The following is a 17,189-nucleotide window of genomic DNA, read 5'->3' on the forward strand; positions in this document are numbered from 1 at the left end:
CCTTCCTTCCCTCCTTCATTCTTCCTTCTCTTCCTTCTTCCCTTCCTTAAAAGGTATTGATAGTCACCTGTGCTGGTTACAGTGACAAATGATGTATAAAGGCAATACAGAGTTAACAGGCACACTCCCCTCCCAGAAGGTATTAATGTGGAGACTCTCAAAAAGCATGGTGATGCTATGCAGTGGTTAGACCAGGGAGACAAGGAAATGCAGAGTAAGGAGCTGCAGAGCCTCCACTAGAGCAGTGAGAGGCTTGAGGTTTGGCCAGAAGAAGGAGCACTGTCACACAGCCAGAAGAAGCAGGTGCCAAGACTCAGAGGCACAAAGGAACATGGTGGAGGGACTCCACCCAGCAAAGCGCCATGGCCATGCCAGGCTGGCTTATATCGTCCAGGACTAGAGTGCTAGTATGTGCAAGGTAACAGCTTACATTTACCTTTAAGGAATGGGAATCAATGGTGAATTAGTAAACTAGAGATTACTAACTCAGATTAACATTTAAGAAAGGTTATTAAGAACTCTTAAATTAAACTGAGAGTAAGAGGGAAGATTATTTGACTTTTTTGTTGTTGTTTGCTTATTTCTATTAAAAAAAAGGAAGATTATTTTGGCAGCTGTATGAAAATTTGATTAGAAAGCAAAGCTGGCTGTAAGGTCGGCAGTAATGTAGATGGGGACAAAAGTGCTTAGGTAAAGAGAGCACAGGAAGAATGGATTGCCAAGTTATGGTAAGCTGTCTCATGTGACGGCCTCACACATCACTTGCATGTTGGAGGTGGAAGAGATAAAGGAAGAGGCTCACCTGGTGATGACTTTTAAGTTTTTTGCTTGAGCAGGTGAGTGAAAAGTGGTACCAGTTATCAGATAAGAAAGACAGAACAAAAAATACCTCTCCACACACACACACACACACACACACCCCCACCCACATACACACACACATGCATACAGCCCCCCTTTTATTTATAAAATAAAACTTGTCCAAGCTTGGTTGAAGGAAACTTAGTATGCCTTATAAACTGTTGGTTCTATGTAATAAGTCAAATAGAATTAATATTAGAATTAATATTTGAGTTTAATGTTCATCTAAGTTTCTTCTCAAAACGGGAAAGGCATATTCTTAATAATAATATACAATAATAATGTAATAATATAAAATAAAAACAGATTACTTAATAATAAGTCCAAAACATTAAACATTTGAAAATTTAAAGCCACTGTAAGTCACAAAAAAGAAAAATAAAGGGAAAGCAATCACAGCCTTTCCCCCCACATACATATTCTATGTGCTGTTTTGGTGGGTTTTAGTGATATACTGAGTTCTTTAATAGAGCCAATCATAATAATGATTAAAATAAAATATTTTACTATTTTTCTACACTATGATTCCTGCTTTAAAAGATCAATTTAATCACGAATAAGTCAAACTGACTGTAAATTTTATTTACTTTTTGGATATAGTAATAAATCTTCCTCTGACCCCTGTGTTCATCTGCTAATCTTCATACCCTATAGGCAATTGCTGTTATTAATGTCTTGTTTCTCCTTCCAGAAACAATTTTAAGTGTATGTAAGCCAGTAAAGATATATATTCTTTCTTTCCCCTCATTTAAGTTTTTTTATTTTAATGGTGAAAATTTTCCTGCACTTTTTCATTTTCACTTCGCCTACACTGATAATTTTCTTATATAAGTATATAAAAAATTTGCTCATCTTTTTTCCAGCTGAGTAACATTCCGTTGCATGCTATATAGGATATATTTTTAACCAGTTTCTTTCTGATAGATATTTAGGTTTTCCATCTATTGTTAACACTTAAAACTGCTGAAATGCCTCATAGGTAGAGGTCATTTGGCATATGTGCAAACATTTCTGTAGCAAGCATTCTTAAATCAGGAATTAGTGTTCAAAGGTTTGCAAATTTCATCTTTGACAGGTACTGCCAAATTTTCCTCTATAAAAGTTGGACCTATTTAATCTTCTGCTAGCAATTTATGAGAGTGCCTTTTCTCCACAGGCTTGTCAAGAAAATATGTTCAAGCTTCTGGAATTTTGCCTGTCTGAAGGGGAAACAAACACATATTTCTGAGAAGTTTTAATATACATTTCTCTTTATATGAATGAGTTTGAAAATCTTTTCATTTTTATTTTCTATTTTGTGAACTATCTCCTCATATCTCTTGCCTATTTTTCCTATCAATTTTCTTATCAGTGTGTATTTAGTCTATTGTCTGTAATACGAATTGTGGAAATATCTTGTTTGCTGTTGTTTATTTGCCTTTTGATTTTGCTTTTCTTGGTCTTTATTTGCCCCACATTTTTATGTTGAAAAATCTATCATTTCCCTCTTTTTTTTATGGTTCTGGATTTGCGTTATAGTTTAACATGTCCTCCTATTTTGAGATCATTAAAGAATTCTCCCATTTTCTTCTAGCCCGTTCATTTGGATTTTATTCTGGTGTGTGATATAAGGTACAATTCTACCTTCATTTTATATTTTTGACTGGTTACCTACTTGCACTAAGTCCACTATTTTAAATCCTTGGGTGATTTTTTTTAAAATCATGTGTATAACTTTCTAATGTAATGAGAAATGCTACTGGACGGAATGAGTTGATTTGTTACATTGATCAGATCAGGGTTCTCTCAGCACATAGATTGAGATATTCAAATTCTAAAACGTTACATAGTAAATTTGAAGCTGGTTTCTGCCACAATACTCTACTTTCACCCACTGCCAACATCAGCACTACCATCTTAATAGGTCAGAACATCTGGACAATAGGAAGCAGAACCAGCATCATAACCCCATCTTTACTCTCATCAGCTTTTAAAGTCAGGCCTTCCTCTCCCATGTCCTAACTTTGTCTCGGAAAGATTGCTACTATCATTCCATCCAATAATTCCACTCATAATTTGAAGGCTGCGGAGGAAGAAAACTGTGCATCTTTTTAAATAAAATTCAGCTACTTCTCTCACTACATTTTATGAATTAACCTTAATTAACACACCTATCTTCTCATGCAAAATAGCTCATGAAATTTTCATGAATACTTAAAGCAGTTGACCTTTCCTCAAAAGCAGATTAATATTGCTCCTTGTTTACATTGTTCATTCACTTAGCCAATTCGTTTTTTCTGCCCACAGATGACGCCAAGTGGAATCCCACCAATCATTTGAATAAACATACGTCAATAAGTATTGAGGAACTTAAAAAATGTTCATAACTCTTTACCTAGTAACCTACTGTCTGGAAATCTATCCTAAGAAAACAAAATGAAATATGGTGAATTTTTTTTGAAATGTCTAATAATTTAAAAATTGGAGAGGCTGGCCCCATAGCATAGTGGTTAAACTCAGTGCACTCTGCTTCAGTGACCCAGATTCACAGGTTTGGATCCTGGGTGCAGACCTATACCACTCATCAGCCATGCTGTGGGGGTGACCCACATGAAAAGCAGAGGAAGATTGGTGCAGATGTTAGCTCAGCAGTAATCTTCCTCAAGCAAAAAAAAAAAAAATTAAATTGGAAATAATGTATAATCAGTTGGAAAGACAGAAAAATAAACTTTGAATAAACCTAGGTAGAATCACCAGATGGAATATATATGTAGGCATCTAAATGTTATTTATGAAGCACTTATATCATTTCAAAAGTATGCCCAGTAGCGATGGTAATTTTTTGATAACATTAAAAAGTAACATTTAATAAAGGAGGTATTCAATAATTTACACATTATTGATTTAAAATATATAAAAGAAGCCAGATAAGTATAAATATGGACTCAACCACAACTATGGAAAAGGAACAAATGAGCACTGTGTGCAAATAAAACCAAAGAATGCATTCACAAAAATATGAACAGAGGGTTAGATGTTTTTTCTTTTTATTTTCTGTATTTTAGAGTGAGTATAACTAACTTTGATAATAGGAAAAATAAATAAACTTCATTAAAAACATAATCCTTATCCTGTAGCTGGTTCATTGAAAACTGGGTATCAGTGACGTGTAAATTATTAAACATCTCTGCATTATAACTTGTTCTTTAATTAACCAATAAATGGCAGACATGAGTGAATGTCAGCTACTCCCCTGTTAATTATTCTATGCCACCACTCAGAAATCTTGTATTAAAACAGACTGAGTGAAAGCTAGTCTGTTTGCACAATTGGGAAACAGGGAAGTTCTGCTATTCATCAGGTGGGGTGTTTGAATTGTATCTGTACCAGGTGTTACCATGAAGAAAGAAGAACGTCAGTCCAAGAAAATGTTCCATTTTATCTAGAAATGTTCATTATTAAAAATTACGATAAAAACTTAATTCTCCAGGGACTATCAAACTCTTTATCCTGGAATAAATATTTCAAGTTTTATCTTGGTGGCAATTGAGGTTCAACTACTAGTTTTAACTAGTTTCCAATTTATTAAAGCAAGATAAAAATTCCCACATGCAACTGTGAAGGACAAAGACAATAAAAATATGCAGAAGCTATCCTTTAGGCCAGAAGCATATTAGAGAAAAACTTTGTTACTAATTAAATAAAAACTTGTTTTCATGAGGTTTGAGATGGAGGTAAAATGAAACAATGTACATACTACTCAAGACCCTAAAGTATATAACAATTTTTATAGGAAGCTTAAAATGTCTGCAAAATATTTCTAACTTTATCTTTTCATCCCTCCTGCCCCCACCGCCCAACGTATTGTGGAGAAGCATGTCAATATCTTCACCCTTAGAACTAACATTTCCTGACTAAGGGCATGCATTTTGCAGTGTTTTCACCCAAAAATCTTCTTTGATTAAACCTTCTTGCTTGGCCTTATCTTAACAGTTCAAACGTGGATGCTGCTTTAACTTTCACAATCTGTGAATTTCAGATAGCCTGAGCGAAAAAGAATGGAGACTGTCTTGTTTAAGATGATATTTCAGAAAAAGTCACTCTTGGAAAGAGCCTGATTTACTGTTGATGAAATAAGTGGTCATTCATACGAAAGTCCTCAATGCTTGCCTCCATTTGATCTTCAGAATTGACCTCCCCACCTTTAATTTTTCAGATTATTAATATTGATATTATCTTCTATTTATTAATCTTCTCACATGAAGTAAGAGCTTGACATATGTTGTTTCGATTATTTCTGAGCACCACTCTGCAAAATGCTCTAGCTCAAAGAAGTCGTGTGACTTACCCAAGGACACAAAGAATTAAAAGATACAACCCAGCTCTATCTGACTCCAAAGGTAATATTCTCATCACTACCCCTATTGGGAAAAAATGATACTCCTATTCACACTCATTTCTTATGTTCTGACCAGCTGCATCCCACTGTAGATACATGTAAGCTATGTAGCTTTGTAGGAATGGGGGGGTCTCAGAAAAGTATTTGATGGATTGGAAAACAAAGAGTTATGGAAAAGAAAAAAAGGGGCAACACTGAGGGGAAGGACATGACGTAGAATGAGAAGGAAAATTTCATCTCTGTAAACTATTCAGTATCATAAAGACCATCATTTGGCAAAATTCAGGGCTGATGAATATTCTCCTAAGTACCCAAATGAGACTTTCTAAAGAAAATAAGAAGCTAACAGGAAGACACGTGATTCCAGTGGGCTTGACTCTCAAACCAGAGCAAATTTTTAGGTATCACTAAAGTAACGAAATACATGTCTTTGGTTGTTAGGAAATTTCTAAATTTTATTCAGTAATACTCTCTCCAGATTTAGGGATTGTTGCTCAAGGCTGGCCCCTAACTTGTATCCATCTTCTATGACTTGGTTGTCAGAAAATGCTATCTTAATACATTTATGGCATATGGTTTGGGGGATACATACTTACATATTTTTAATTAATATTATAAAGTTAGAAAGTAAATAGAAATAATTATTTTATCAGCCTGAGAGCCACTTGAAAATAGGGACATGTAAATCCAACTTTTAACCTCCAGGGCCTAGCTCAACCCCCAAATTACTGTACATGTGCAACAAGTTTTTACGAGGTGAATGACAAAATTTATGAAAAATGTAGAGCACCTTATCCCACTGACACTTTGTCTGAAATAGCTGCTTTCCTGTCCTTTTTATAAGAAAATCTCCAGATAACTCAAGGTTAATCCACAAAGCCTTTCTGGACTCCTCTCCCATCTTGCTCTCTTTATTCTCACAATTTAATACACGAATATTGACTTCCTGATACTTAACAGGTAATTGTTTCCTGAAAGTTTATAACATTTTAATTATTAGTGTCAGACCTTAGAGTAGGATTGGCAAACATTCTAATCCAAGGTCCAGAGTTATGCACTAGGTGACCTTGGGCAACTGACTAGGCATAACTGACCATCAATTCCTTCCTCTGTAAAATGAGTTTGGATATAGTTTGTAGGATTGTCATGTGATTTAAATGAAATATATATTTAAAATGTCTACTACAGTGTTTAGGTACAGGCTGTCAAAAAATGGCAACTTTAAAAAAGTCTTCCATAGTGTTTAATACAAGTTCAAAAATGGAATAAACATTCTATAAATACATGTGGGTTGGCATATTAAATGCCTGAATTTCAAAAGAACTATAGTAAACGTCATTTGACTCTTTGGAGAATGCACAGAACTTTCACTGATATCTCGAGATATCTCAATGAGTTTATTATGCAATCAAGTGCTATGACCTCGGAACCCTATGCTGGGCTCCCCAAGGACACTGCTCCGGACCTGTTTATGTATTCCAGGTTCTCCTGTTACTACTGTGCTTATTGCAGACTGCACAAGCATTCTGCCTCAGTTCAAAGGCATTGAACCCTTTTAAGAATGAGTGACCTGCATGTACTATTGATGTCTTGTTTAGTTCTTACAACAGTTCTCCAGTCACGTAATGCCACTGCTCTTTGATTCTCCCACCTGCATGTGTAGGTTTGTGCTGTTGGCATGCTATAGAGGACAAACTGCCACAGGTTATCTGAATGTGTAAAAATTGAGAAAAGGATTCTCTATAATCTCCTTATGGACTGAGAACAGAAATCTCTTTCCCCTTAGTAGTTCTAGAAAAATCATGGCTCTATCCTAAGAAAGTCATCAAAAAGGAAAGATGTAGTTCAATTTCACCATAGAACTGACCTTTCCAACTCAGCCATGGTCAGGGAAACAAGGTAATGTGAATCAGATACTCAGCAAAGAGCATCAGTTGAAAAGAACCACAGCGTGTATGTCTCCAAGGGCCATCCTCAGCATCCGGCCATGGTACTGAGCCCCTTCACTCTCACCCTGAATTTCTGAATTGTACAGTCACGGATTAGATAAGAAATAGACCCTGGAGAACTGTCACTAATGGAGACACTGCTAGAGTGTCTACGTGAGCCAGGAAGGGAAAAAAGTCCTCTTTCATTGGCCCAGCACCATTCTTATTCCGTTATCTTAGATTCTTGAATTTTCCTGTCTCTCTCCTTCCTTCTGTCTCTCTCCTTCATTCTGTCTCCCTCCTTGTTCTTTCTTTCTCTCTTTCATTTCTTGAAAAGAAAAAAAAACCATGATCATGGATGGCATGAACTTTTTCCACTTTGGAGACTGTGGGGTAACATGGAAAGAACATGAATTTCACATAATATGCAATAATTTCATATAAATGAGAAAAACACTTGAAACATATGCCTAAATATTAATAGGAGGGATGACTGATTTGTAAGATTTTGAGCAATTTTTTCCTTCCCTTCTTTATAATTGTTTTTGTTTTTTCTTCAAGTCTTTTAAAACTGACATGTATTTTATGGGAAAACAACAGTAAAATTAATAATAATAGCAAAAATAAAACAGATTAGACACAACTAGATTTTAATAGTGGCTATACCTAATAGCTAGCTGTGTAAATTTAACAAGTAATTTGTCCTCTTTGAGCCTAATATTCTTTATGGGTAAATTGGGGCTAGCATTTCCTTACCTAAGGGGGCTGCTTTAAGGATTGGATAGTATACTAGCACATTGTTGGTATTCTGTAAATATCAGGGCCCCATCCTAGGAGAGAGAGTGGCTTATGGGTCAGTCAGAAGCATAGGCTTGGAGAGGAGCAAGCCCAATGGGGGATAATGTGTAATTGTGTCAAGTTCTGTTATTTAAGATGGAAACCCCTTTTTCCAATATACTCAATTTGCCTCTAGTACCTACTTCAGGCAAGTGCTCTCCTAGGTTCTAAAGCTATGGCAATGAACAGTGTTGTCTTGTCCTTGCGGGGGGCAGATCTACATTACAGATTTTCCATTATGCACAAATCAAAGCGATTATCATTCTCATTTTCCCTTTAACTCAGTGCTTCCAGAGATCTGCTGGCTATAACTGAGGTATGGAGGGCTAAAGTACTGATAGATGGCAGTGTCTCTCTAGAGAAGCAGTATGGAAGTCTGTGCTACTTAACAAGTATCTTGGGTGACTGCTTAAAATAAGTAAGTCCAGAGAAAATTCAACCATGGTAAAATGATGGAAAAAGAAGAAATCCATAAGCAGATGAAAATGATGAAGAAGTTCCAAAACTATTCAGAATACAGACAGAATATAGTCTTACTACTGAATCTTTCACTAAATTAGGTTTTACTTTGTCACTACCGTGGTTAGAAATACAGGGGAGATGGAATCTGGGAAAAAAAGACCTACTTTGCCTTCTGTGTATCAGAGCAAGGAACAGATCTGATTCATCTTAATACATCCTTTTCTCTTCAGGAAGACCAGCATAGCACAAGGGTGGGGCATTCATATAATGTTTGTTAAATAAATGAATAACATTAAGAGCTTATGTTTTTGATACTTCACCAAGTTTATTTATTGAAATAGAAAATTCATTTATAATATTTTTGATTTTCATGCCCATGCTCTGCAAGACAGTATTAGCACCAGATTAGAAATAAGTAAATGGAGGATTGCATAATGGAGGCTATGCAACTTTCCTCATAATAAATAGCTAGCACATGCTTGCAATTAAAATAACATCTGTTGCATGATTGCCCTGATTCCTTTCCACCATGCTATCCTGTGAGTGAGGCTGGCTTACAGCGTTGGCTTATGCATACTGGAGCTTTGGAGGGGCGAGGGGGATGGAACATCCCAACTGGGAATCTAAATGGGAGTAACTGGCAGATTCAATATGACCAGCAGATGACACCTGCTCTGCTACTGACAAGTAATAGTAACTTCGCTTACAGCCCACGCTGCTGTCTGAGGGCTCTGCTCCATTCATCTGTACTCCTTTTCTGAAAACCAAAGGCCAATTAAGGAACTGATGCATTTCTGCTGAGTATTTGCTGGCCCACCCTTCATATAGTTCACTGATAATTCCTTATTTAGGTATGTTGGTACAACCAATTAGGTTACCAGCAAATCCTCTTATTGCTCTCTTCTGAGTGAGAGGCTGCTTCTAAAGATTCCTTTGTTGCGTATTTAATCTAATGCATTAGGTGTCAATTTTATGAGCTAAACTTGGGATTCCAGAAGTTCTCCCTGCTACCTCTGCCAATATTCACCATGGTGGCTAAGCAGATACTCAGAAATGCCTCAAAATAAAGACCTACATTGTCTGGCTTTTGGGGTGAGTCTGCACTAATCTTCATTCTTGTGTTTGTTCTGCTAATTGCTAAAATATAGTATTTATCTGTGATTTTTTCCAGTGTTCCATGCAACTTGAAATTAAAAACTAAATTCTGCTAGACTTTCCTTCTCTGCTATTTGACAGTAAATGCTTAGTGATATTTCTCTTCCATAAGCATAACATCTACCCCTTCCCTAATATTAATAAGTATCAAATGGGAGGCAGTGTGTCATTCTCATAAAAAACGGTCACTTCCTTTTCTCTCAGCTTGGCTCCTTTTCTGGTTTCTTTTTCTACAGAAGAGATTTTGCGGTATGCTTTTGCATCTTCGGGAACTCTGCTCCCTGCATTCTGCACTGGCTCACCCTTCCTTGTAAAGTACCTTTGATCATATAAAAGAGGCTGAACGTCTCTGTCTCTTTCCCTGGGATAGGAAGTCTACGACAATGAAATGCAGACTTGCCTGTGGTGAGGCAAGCCGTGATGGATGCAGCCCACAGTGGGAGGCCTGGGTCCTAAAGACACAGAAGGCAGGAGGGCATTCTGTGCTAAATTAGCTGGCATGTGGCAAATCTAGTGCTCTCTCTGGCACAGCAAGGGCACTTAAAGAAAACAATGTTTCCACTAACAAGACAGGAGAATGCCCCAAAACTTAGATCCATCCCCAAATATGACCCCTTCTCCCTCCACCAAAAGAATAAAAAAAACCTTAAAGAAATAAAATGTTTTTCTCTATTTTTTCTTTTGGAACTTAACTTTCAAAAATGTACCAAATAGAATAGATTGTAAGTAAGCCTCATTATAATATGTGTTTGTGCTTGTCTGTGTGTGTGTGTTTAAACTTGCTCAAATTACTTTAAAGTTCATTACTAGGAGACAAAAACACATAAATAGATAGATAAATAATAAATCAATAAACAACGATAGCTTGTAGCCCTCTCTACCTACCAATATGATCTTGTTTCAAGAAATGCTTTCCATGGCTTAATCTTTTCAAAATATGGTATTTTTCTTCTCCAACTTGGATAGAGGAAATATGTCACTTAGATTATACTCCAGTGACATCCACCTGACACGCTAGGGGGATAAGGAGCTGTAACCTACAAAAAGGAGTTCCGTGTAGTCGGACACTGGAAGAGGCAAAGCCTGACCCTACCCAAGTTGAGGTGCAGGGCAAGCCTCCCCTTCTGGAGCTCCAGGGTGATGTGGTCTCCACGTTGACCTTCTCCATGGAACAGGACTCCATCTCCTTGCATGCTCTTGAACTTCAGAGAAATGACATCTTTGAGAGTACTCATCAGCTTCTGATTGAACCTGTACAGAAGGGAGCTTCGGCCATCAAAGTCAGCGACGTCCGATTCTGGGCACAGAGAGAGAGAGAGAGGGAGAAATCAGTGCATATCTTCATAATTACTCTTCTTGCTCCCCATCTTAGTTGTTGTCCAAATCACAGGAATGTTCTTGATATTTGAAAGGCCCCATCTCAACAGGAAGCATATAGACTAGATTCAACTTAATTACACTGGGGGGAATTATTTATTTACAAGCAACCATCACCCCGAAGTGTAAGTGAACTGATCATCAGTCTAGAAGTAAAACCTCTCATTAGTGATATATCATCTTTTGCTTGAGGGAACAGGATGAGAATACCACAGGTACCTATCTCAGGCTCCACTGGGTCAGAGGCGTGGTTGTAATAATCTCTCATGATTTATCTTCCATATTAATTTGTTTATGATAGTTGGAGCCACTTGATCTCCTTACCTCAGGCTCAAGGATAAAGATGAAAAATATAGTTTATTATTCCAACTCTAATTGAATAGTACTGTTTTCCTAGAACCCAGTGTTGAGAAAGATTCTGAGGTTTCCTCTGGGTTCAGTGGAAAAGAATGTGCAGTAAAGGGAGATTTGCCATTTGATCAGAGGAAAATATATTGCATCCTTACCATCCCTGCCTTATCTTCTGTTGGTGAGATATATCTTTTCAATTCTTGTAGACAAAAATGCTCATTCATTATTGTTAAAGCGAAAAAGAGAAGATTAAGTAATCATGATTTGGATAAACTTATGCAATAGGTGTGTATAATCATATCTGAAATGAAGGAATGCCAAAAAGTTAATAAGAATTCTCATCTCACCAAAGAATATAGACAAATGGCAAATAAGTATACAAAAAGATGTTCCACATCATACATCATCAGGGAAATGCAAATTATAACAACAATGAAATAAGATGGCACACTTATTAGAATGGCCTAAATCTTGGGGCCCGTCCGGTAACACAGTAGTTAAATTTGCGCGTTCTGCTTCGGCAGCCAGGGGTTCGCTGGTTCGGGTTCCCGGGTTTTGACCTATGCACCACTCATTAAGCCATGCTGTGGCAGGCATCCCATATATAAAGTAGAGGAAGATGGGCACGGATGTTAGCTCAGGGCCAATCTTCCTCAGCAAAAGGAGGAGTATTGGCAGCAGATTTAAGCTCAGGGCTAATCTTCCTCAAAAAATAAAAATAAAAATAAAATAATGGCCTAAATCCGGAAGACTGAAAACACCAAATGCTGGCGAGGATGAGAAGTAATGGGAACTCTCATTCCCTGATTGTGGGAATGCAAAGTGGTATAGTTGCTTTGCAAGACATTTGGCAGTTTCTTACAAAACTAAACATATTCTTACCATACTATCCAGCAACCTCACTCCTCGGTATTTACCCAAAGGAGTTGAAAACTCATGTCCATGAAACAACCTGCACACAGATGTTTATAGCAGCTTTATTCACGGTTGCTAAAACGTGAAAGCAACCAAGATGTCCTTCAGTAGGTGGATGGATAAATAAACTGTGGTACATCCAGACAATGGAATATTAATCAGCACTAAAGAAACAAGCTATCAAGCCATGAAAAGACATGGAGGAAACTTAAATGCATATTGCTAAGTGAAAGAAGCCAATCTGAAAAGGCTGCATACTATATGATTCCAACAATATGACATTCTGGAAAAGGCAAAACTGTGGAGAAAGTCAAAAAATCAATGGCTGCCAGGGGTTGGCAGTAGGGAGAGGGCAGAACACAGAGAATTTTTAGGGCAGTGAAAATACTCTCTGTGATACTATAATGGTGGATATATGCCATTACACATTTGTCTAAACCCATGGAATGTACAACAACAAGAGTGAACTATAACGTAAACTGTGGACTTTGGATGATGGAGATGTATCAGTATGGGTTCACCAACAGTAACAAATGTACTACTCTGGTGGAGGATGCTGACAGTTGGGGAGACTATATACGCATGGGGGCAGGAAGTATATGGGAAATATCTGTACCTTCCTCTTAATTTCACTGTGAATATAAAACTGCTCTAAAAAATAAAGTCTTTAAAAATAACTTAATAGGGTCTCTATTTGGGATGTGTTGATAAAGATTCTTTCCACATTATTTTTCCTATTTTTTAAGTATAAACATCTTTGCAGAGAACTTTTATTACCTTTGTAATAGGACAAAATTTAAAACCACTTAATTGTAACTTGAAACATTCACTCTATACCTTTTTATGTGGTGGGGTGGTGGTGAATGGGGTTATGGAAGGAGTGGGATTGGTCCTGTTTGAAATCAAGTACTCAGGAAAACTCAAGCCTTCATTATTCACCAAGCAATGAAAATCCTCAGCCTGAGCATACACAATGATAAATTATTATTGTTGTTTTTTTACCAAGGATCTAGACACATCCTTTGTAGAGCTAAAATTCTGAAATGAAAATAAAAACGAAATTATATTTTTATTATAATTAGTTTTAAAATGCAATTTTACAATTTAGTCCTGTGGAATAAAATGGCTCTAACCAAAAGGTTTCTGATGACTCCTTAGACTCTAAAAAGAAAAAGTCAGATATAGACAGATTTTCATAAAGCCCCACTGCTCTCAGACCCTCCTCACACCACCCCACCACTGTCCCTACAGCTGTAGCTTGGACTGGACTCTACCCAAACAAAAGGGAGACTACGCGGCAAGCTGTTATCAATCACGGAATAACGAAGGTCATAGTGTAGGTAAGACCGGGGATTTTAACCTATGATAGCCATAGCCTGTTAGCTGGCTCACCTACCTCTCTAAGACTTGATTTCCTCCTCTATAAAATGAGATAGTATCTTTCAGAGAAGACTGCTGTGAGAATTAAATATGCTAATACATATAAAGTGATCATACATACAAAGCGACAATATCATGTCTGGCACATTATGTGTGTTGTCAATAATAGGTATTAGGAGTATTCATAGTGATTGGGATAACCCAAGGGCCTTGAGATCCTAATAAGTCCAATCTTGTGGCTGACATGGCACCTTCTCACCTAAAATGATACTATTTCACTTTTTGATTTGATGGATTACTGCTCAGAGGATGTCAAATTGGCCCCAAGTTTCCTGTTCTGCCATGTTTCAGCTTCTCAAACTCTAGTTGAAATTCCTCATGTGTACACACAGTGTGTACATAGTGTCTTCGTGCTCTCTTCAACTGCTTCCCCTCTGCCACTGCACCAGACTCTGGGTCAGGAACTGGGTCCTTAGGGGATTTAGTGCTGAGTGAGTGGACATGACACATATGATTTGTGGACAGTGATTCAGACTCACGTATGCTCCTCAGTGCAGACATGAGAGGCCTCCTTTAGAGAACATGGACTTAGCCTGGCAGAGAGAGCAAGCTGTCCTCCTAACACCACTGACAGCTAATGAGAGAAACTTTGCCAATCTAAGAGAACTCAAACGAACACCCCACACCTTCGCAATATTAAGTCATACACCAGCCATTTCACAGATGCAGAAACAGAAGGTAGAAAAATTAAGTTTTGAAGAAGGATTAAAGTTTTCACCAACTGAATACTTAATATTTCCCCTAGGCATGGGAGCTGTGAGAAGTTCTCAGCATTCCCAACTTCAACTGGATAAAGCAAATTTGAAATAACAATGAAGGCCCACATTTTTATAGAGTTGCTGTTGAGTTAAACAATTCTATTATTTGCTGGGTTTTTCTCATAAGATATTATTTGTAACCACTTTGTCTTGCTCCTCTCTTTTGGTACTTAATTCATGGCAAGGGGTCTGGTTAAGGATAACAACATTTTCATTCATGATTTACAAGCATCTTGAAAGAAGAGTCTCTTTAACAAGACACAAAAAAGGGGAAAAAACGAAGGAAAAGAAAGGGTGTGGGGAGGTGCATAAAGGGTAGAGCGAGGCTCCTCTTGGCAGATGGGGAAGTATGTGATCACCTCAGATTGTAGTTTTAAGAGCATGGAGAAAGCAACTGACAAAACTAAGTATTCCTTCTGTGTTCTCTATTGCAGCCTCTCTAAGCCACTCATAGAGACTTCCTACTCTGGATGAAATCATCCATTCTCTAGGGAAAAAGGAACTAATTAACACATATTGCCTAATTTAATGTTCTTAACAGCCCTGCAAGGTCCATATTTTTCCCCATTGTAAGATAGGGAAACTAAAGTTCAGAAAGATTATGTACCTTGCCCAGAGGCATACATGTGGTAATGAGTTGTTTGACAGTGAAGCCATAAGTATTTCCTCATTAAAAAATAGGGGGTTGGTATGAGGATTACGTGAAATTTGTGTCTCATGTACAGCGAGACTGGACATGGCTCTGTACAGTGAGAATCAGACATGCACTGGGGAGTATGCATGTGTGTGCGTGTGTGTATAAGAAAGGAGATGACAATTTAAAGGGAAGATAACATTAAATAAGAAGTTTTATTTTCCTTAAAAGTTGATGTGAATTTCCCTGTGGTCCTGCTCTTCTGCTCCTGCTCCTTCTCTCACAGTCCAAGTTGACTCAAAGCAGTGGCTCTTCCAGTGAGGGCCCAGAAAGCCACACAAGCATCTGAGAGGCCTTTCTAGGGTAGACACGCAGTGCCCTCTCCTCCTCACTGTCTCCCCTAAGCTCGAACCCCCAACTCTAGTCAATTTTCGTGGTCTCACTTCACTCAGGCACTGCATTCAAACCTTTACTGAGCCCCCTCAACAAGGCAGGGCCTGTGTTCAGTGAAGGTTGACAGCGATAAACTCCACAGAGGTCCCTGCTCTCAAGGGCTAAACTGAAGTCAGCAACCATACCATTACACATCCAAGGCAAGGAGATGAGCACTGTGTGCCAGGGATCCCAAAGGAGGGGTGCTTACCCCTCTCCAGGAGAACACAGTGCTATTCCGGAGTGCTGAACGGTGAGTGGAAGTCAGGCAGGTGAGGCGTGGGGAGAAGGCATTGCCAGGACAGGAAGGAGCTGCCTGTGCGAGGCATGGAGGTGACATGGTGGATCTGCCAGGACTCAGACTTGCTGGAGCAGCAGCCCTCCAGCCTGCTCTCTGAACCAGCAGTCTCGGTATCCCCAGGGAGCTTGTTAGATATAGCGATTTTCAGACCTCACAGCAGACCTTTGGAATCAGAAACTCTGGCTTGGGACCCAGAACTCTGTGCATTATCGAGTCCTCTAGATGATTCTAATGCATGGTGAGGTTTGAGAACCTCTTGCCAAAGCATAGGATGTCGAGCAGTGGGGAATCATAAGGTTGGGGACAGACACAGGGATTTTGTGATGGAGGGTCCTATTAAAAATAAAATAATATGGATGTCAATGTGACTCAGAAGTCAGTGGAGAAATAATTGTTAAAATATTTAAAGTAGGGAAAGTGCATAGTCAGTTCTGGTTTTTAGGATGAACTCTCTGGTTTTTAGATAATTCATCTGTATTATTTACTTGGTCAGCCTGAATTCCAATCCTGGCTCCTCATTCCACCCCTTCTCAGTGGAATCACCTGGTGTCGCTGTCTCTTACCAAGGTGGCAAAATTCTAATGTGGTCCTTTTAGTGCTTGGTTATTTTTTCATTTTTCCTTCCTTTAATACATGGTGACCACTCATTTGAGTTCCTCGTGTCATCAACAATCCTGATCAGAAACAGCTGTTAGATATTTACTTCCTGGAGTGGACAATTTCCCCCTCTTTCTTAAACTGTTTTTTATTTTTTGGGTTTTTTTGTGTGAGGAAGATTGGCCCTGAGCTAACATCTGTTGCCAATCTTCCTCTTTTTCCTCTTCTTGAGTAAGCTAACATCTGTGCTAATCTTCCTCCATTTTATGTGGGATGCTGCCATGGTATGGCTCGAGAGTGGTGCTAGGTCAACGCCTGGGCTCCGAACTCCGGGCCACTGAAGCAGACCACGTGAACTTAACCACTACGCCACCAGGCCAGCCCCATTAAACTCAGTTTTTAAGGTCTCATTATTGTGAGCTCAATTCAATTCAAATTGACTCAATTCAATGTCAGTTTGACCGTTTGTTAAGATGGTCATACTTTGGTAGATTTCTCTAGAATATGAAGAATAAGCCACTTTGAGGACCCAAGGAGTCTCCAGGATAAGAGCAGGTCCTACAGGTCACAAAACTGTCCTTCTAGGTCAAGATAAAGCCAGCATGCACTTCCCTGCATGCCAGTGGTGCTGAGAATGCCAGTGCCAGTGCCGGCCGACTTCCCACTGGGCCCATAATTGCTGACCCAGCTGTCACAGCTTGTTTTCTGAGAAAGACAGAGTTCTGGAGGCATATTCTGGCATATTTGATGGATGTTGGTAGCT

At 38.4% G+C, this 17,189-nt stretch overlaps 1 protein-coding gene across 2 annotated transcripts in view; it reads right to left on the bottom strand.

Moving 5' to 3' along the window:
• The window catches only part of CNTNAP5 (contactin associated protein family member 5), a 769,999-nt gene that overhangs the window by 419,075 nt on the left and 333,735 nt on the right, over positions 1 to 17,189 (bottom strand). For both annotated transcript variants that reach the window (XM_070581024.1, XM_070581025.1), the window contains exon 5: positions 10,715 to 10,918. In XM_070581024.1, coding sequence (XP_070437125.1) covers positions 10,715 to 10,918 — 204 coding nt within the window. The remainder of the gene's footprint in view (positions 1 to 10,714; positions 10,919 to 17,189) is intronic.

The sequence above is a fragment of the Equus przewalskii genome, chromosome 17 (genome assembly GCF_037783145.1).
Source record: "Equus przewalskii isolate Varuska chromosome 17, EquPr2, whole genome shotgun sequence".
NCBI classification, from domain to species: Eukaryota; Metazoa; Chordata; class Mammalia; order Perissodactyla; family Equidae; genus Equus; species Equus przewalskii.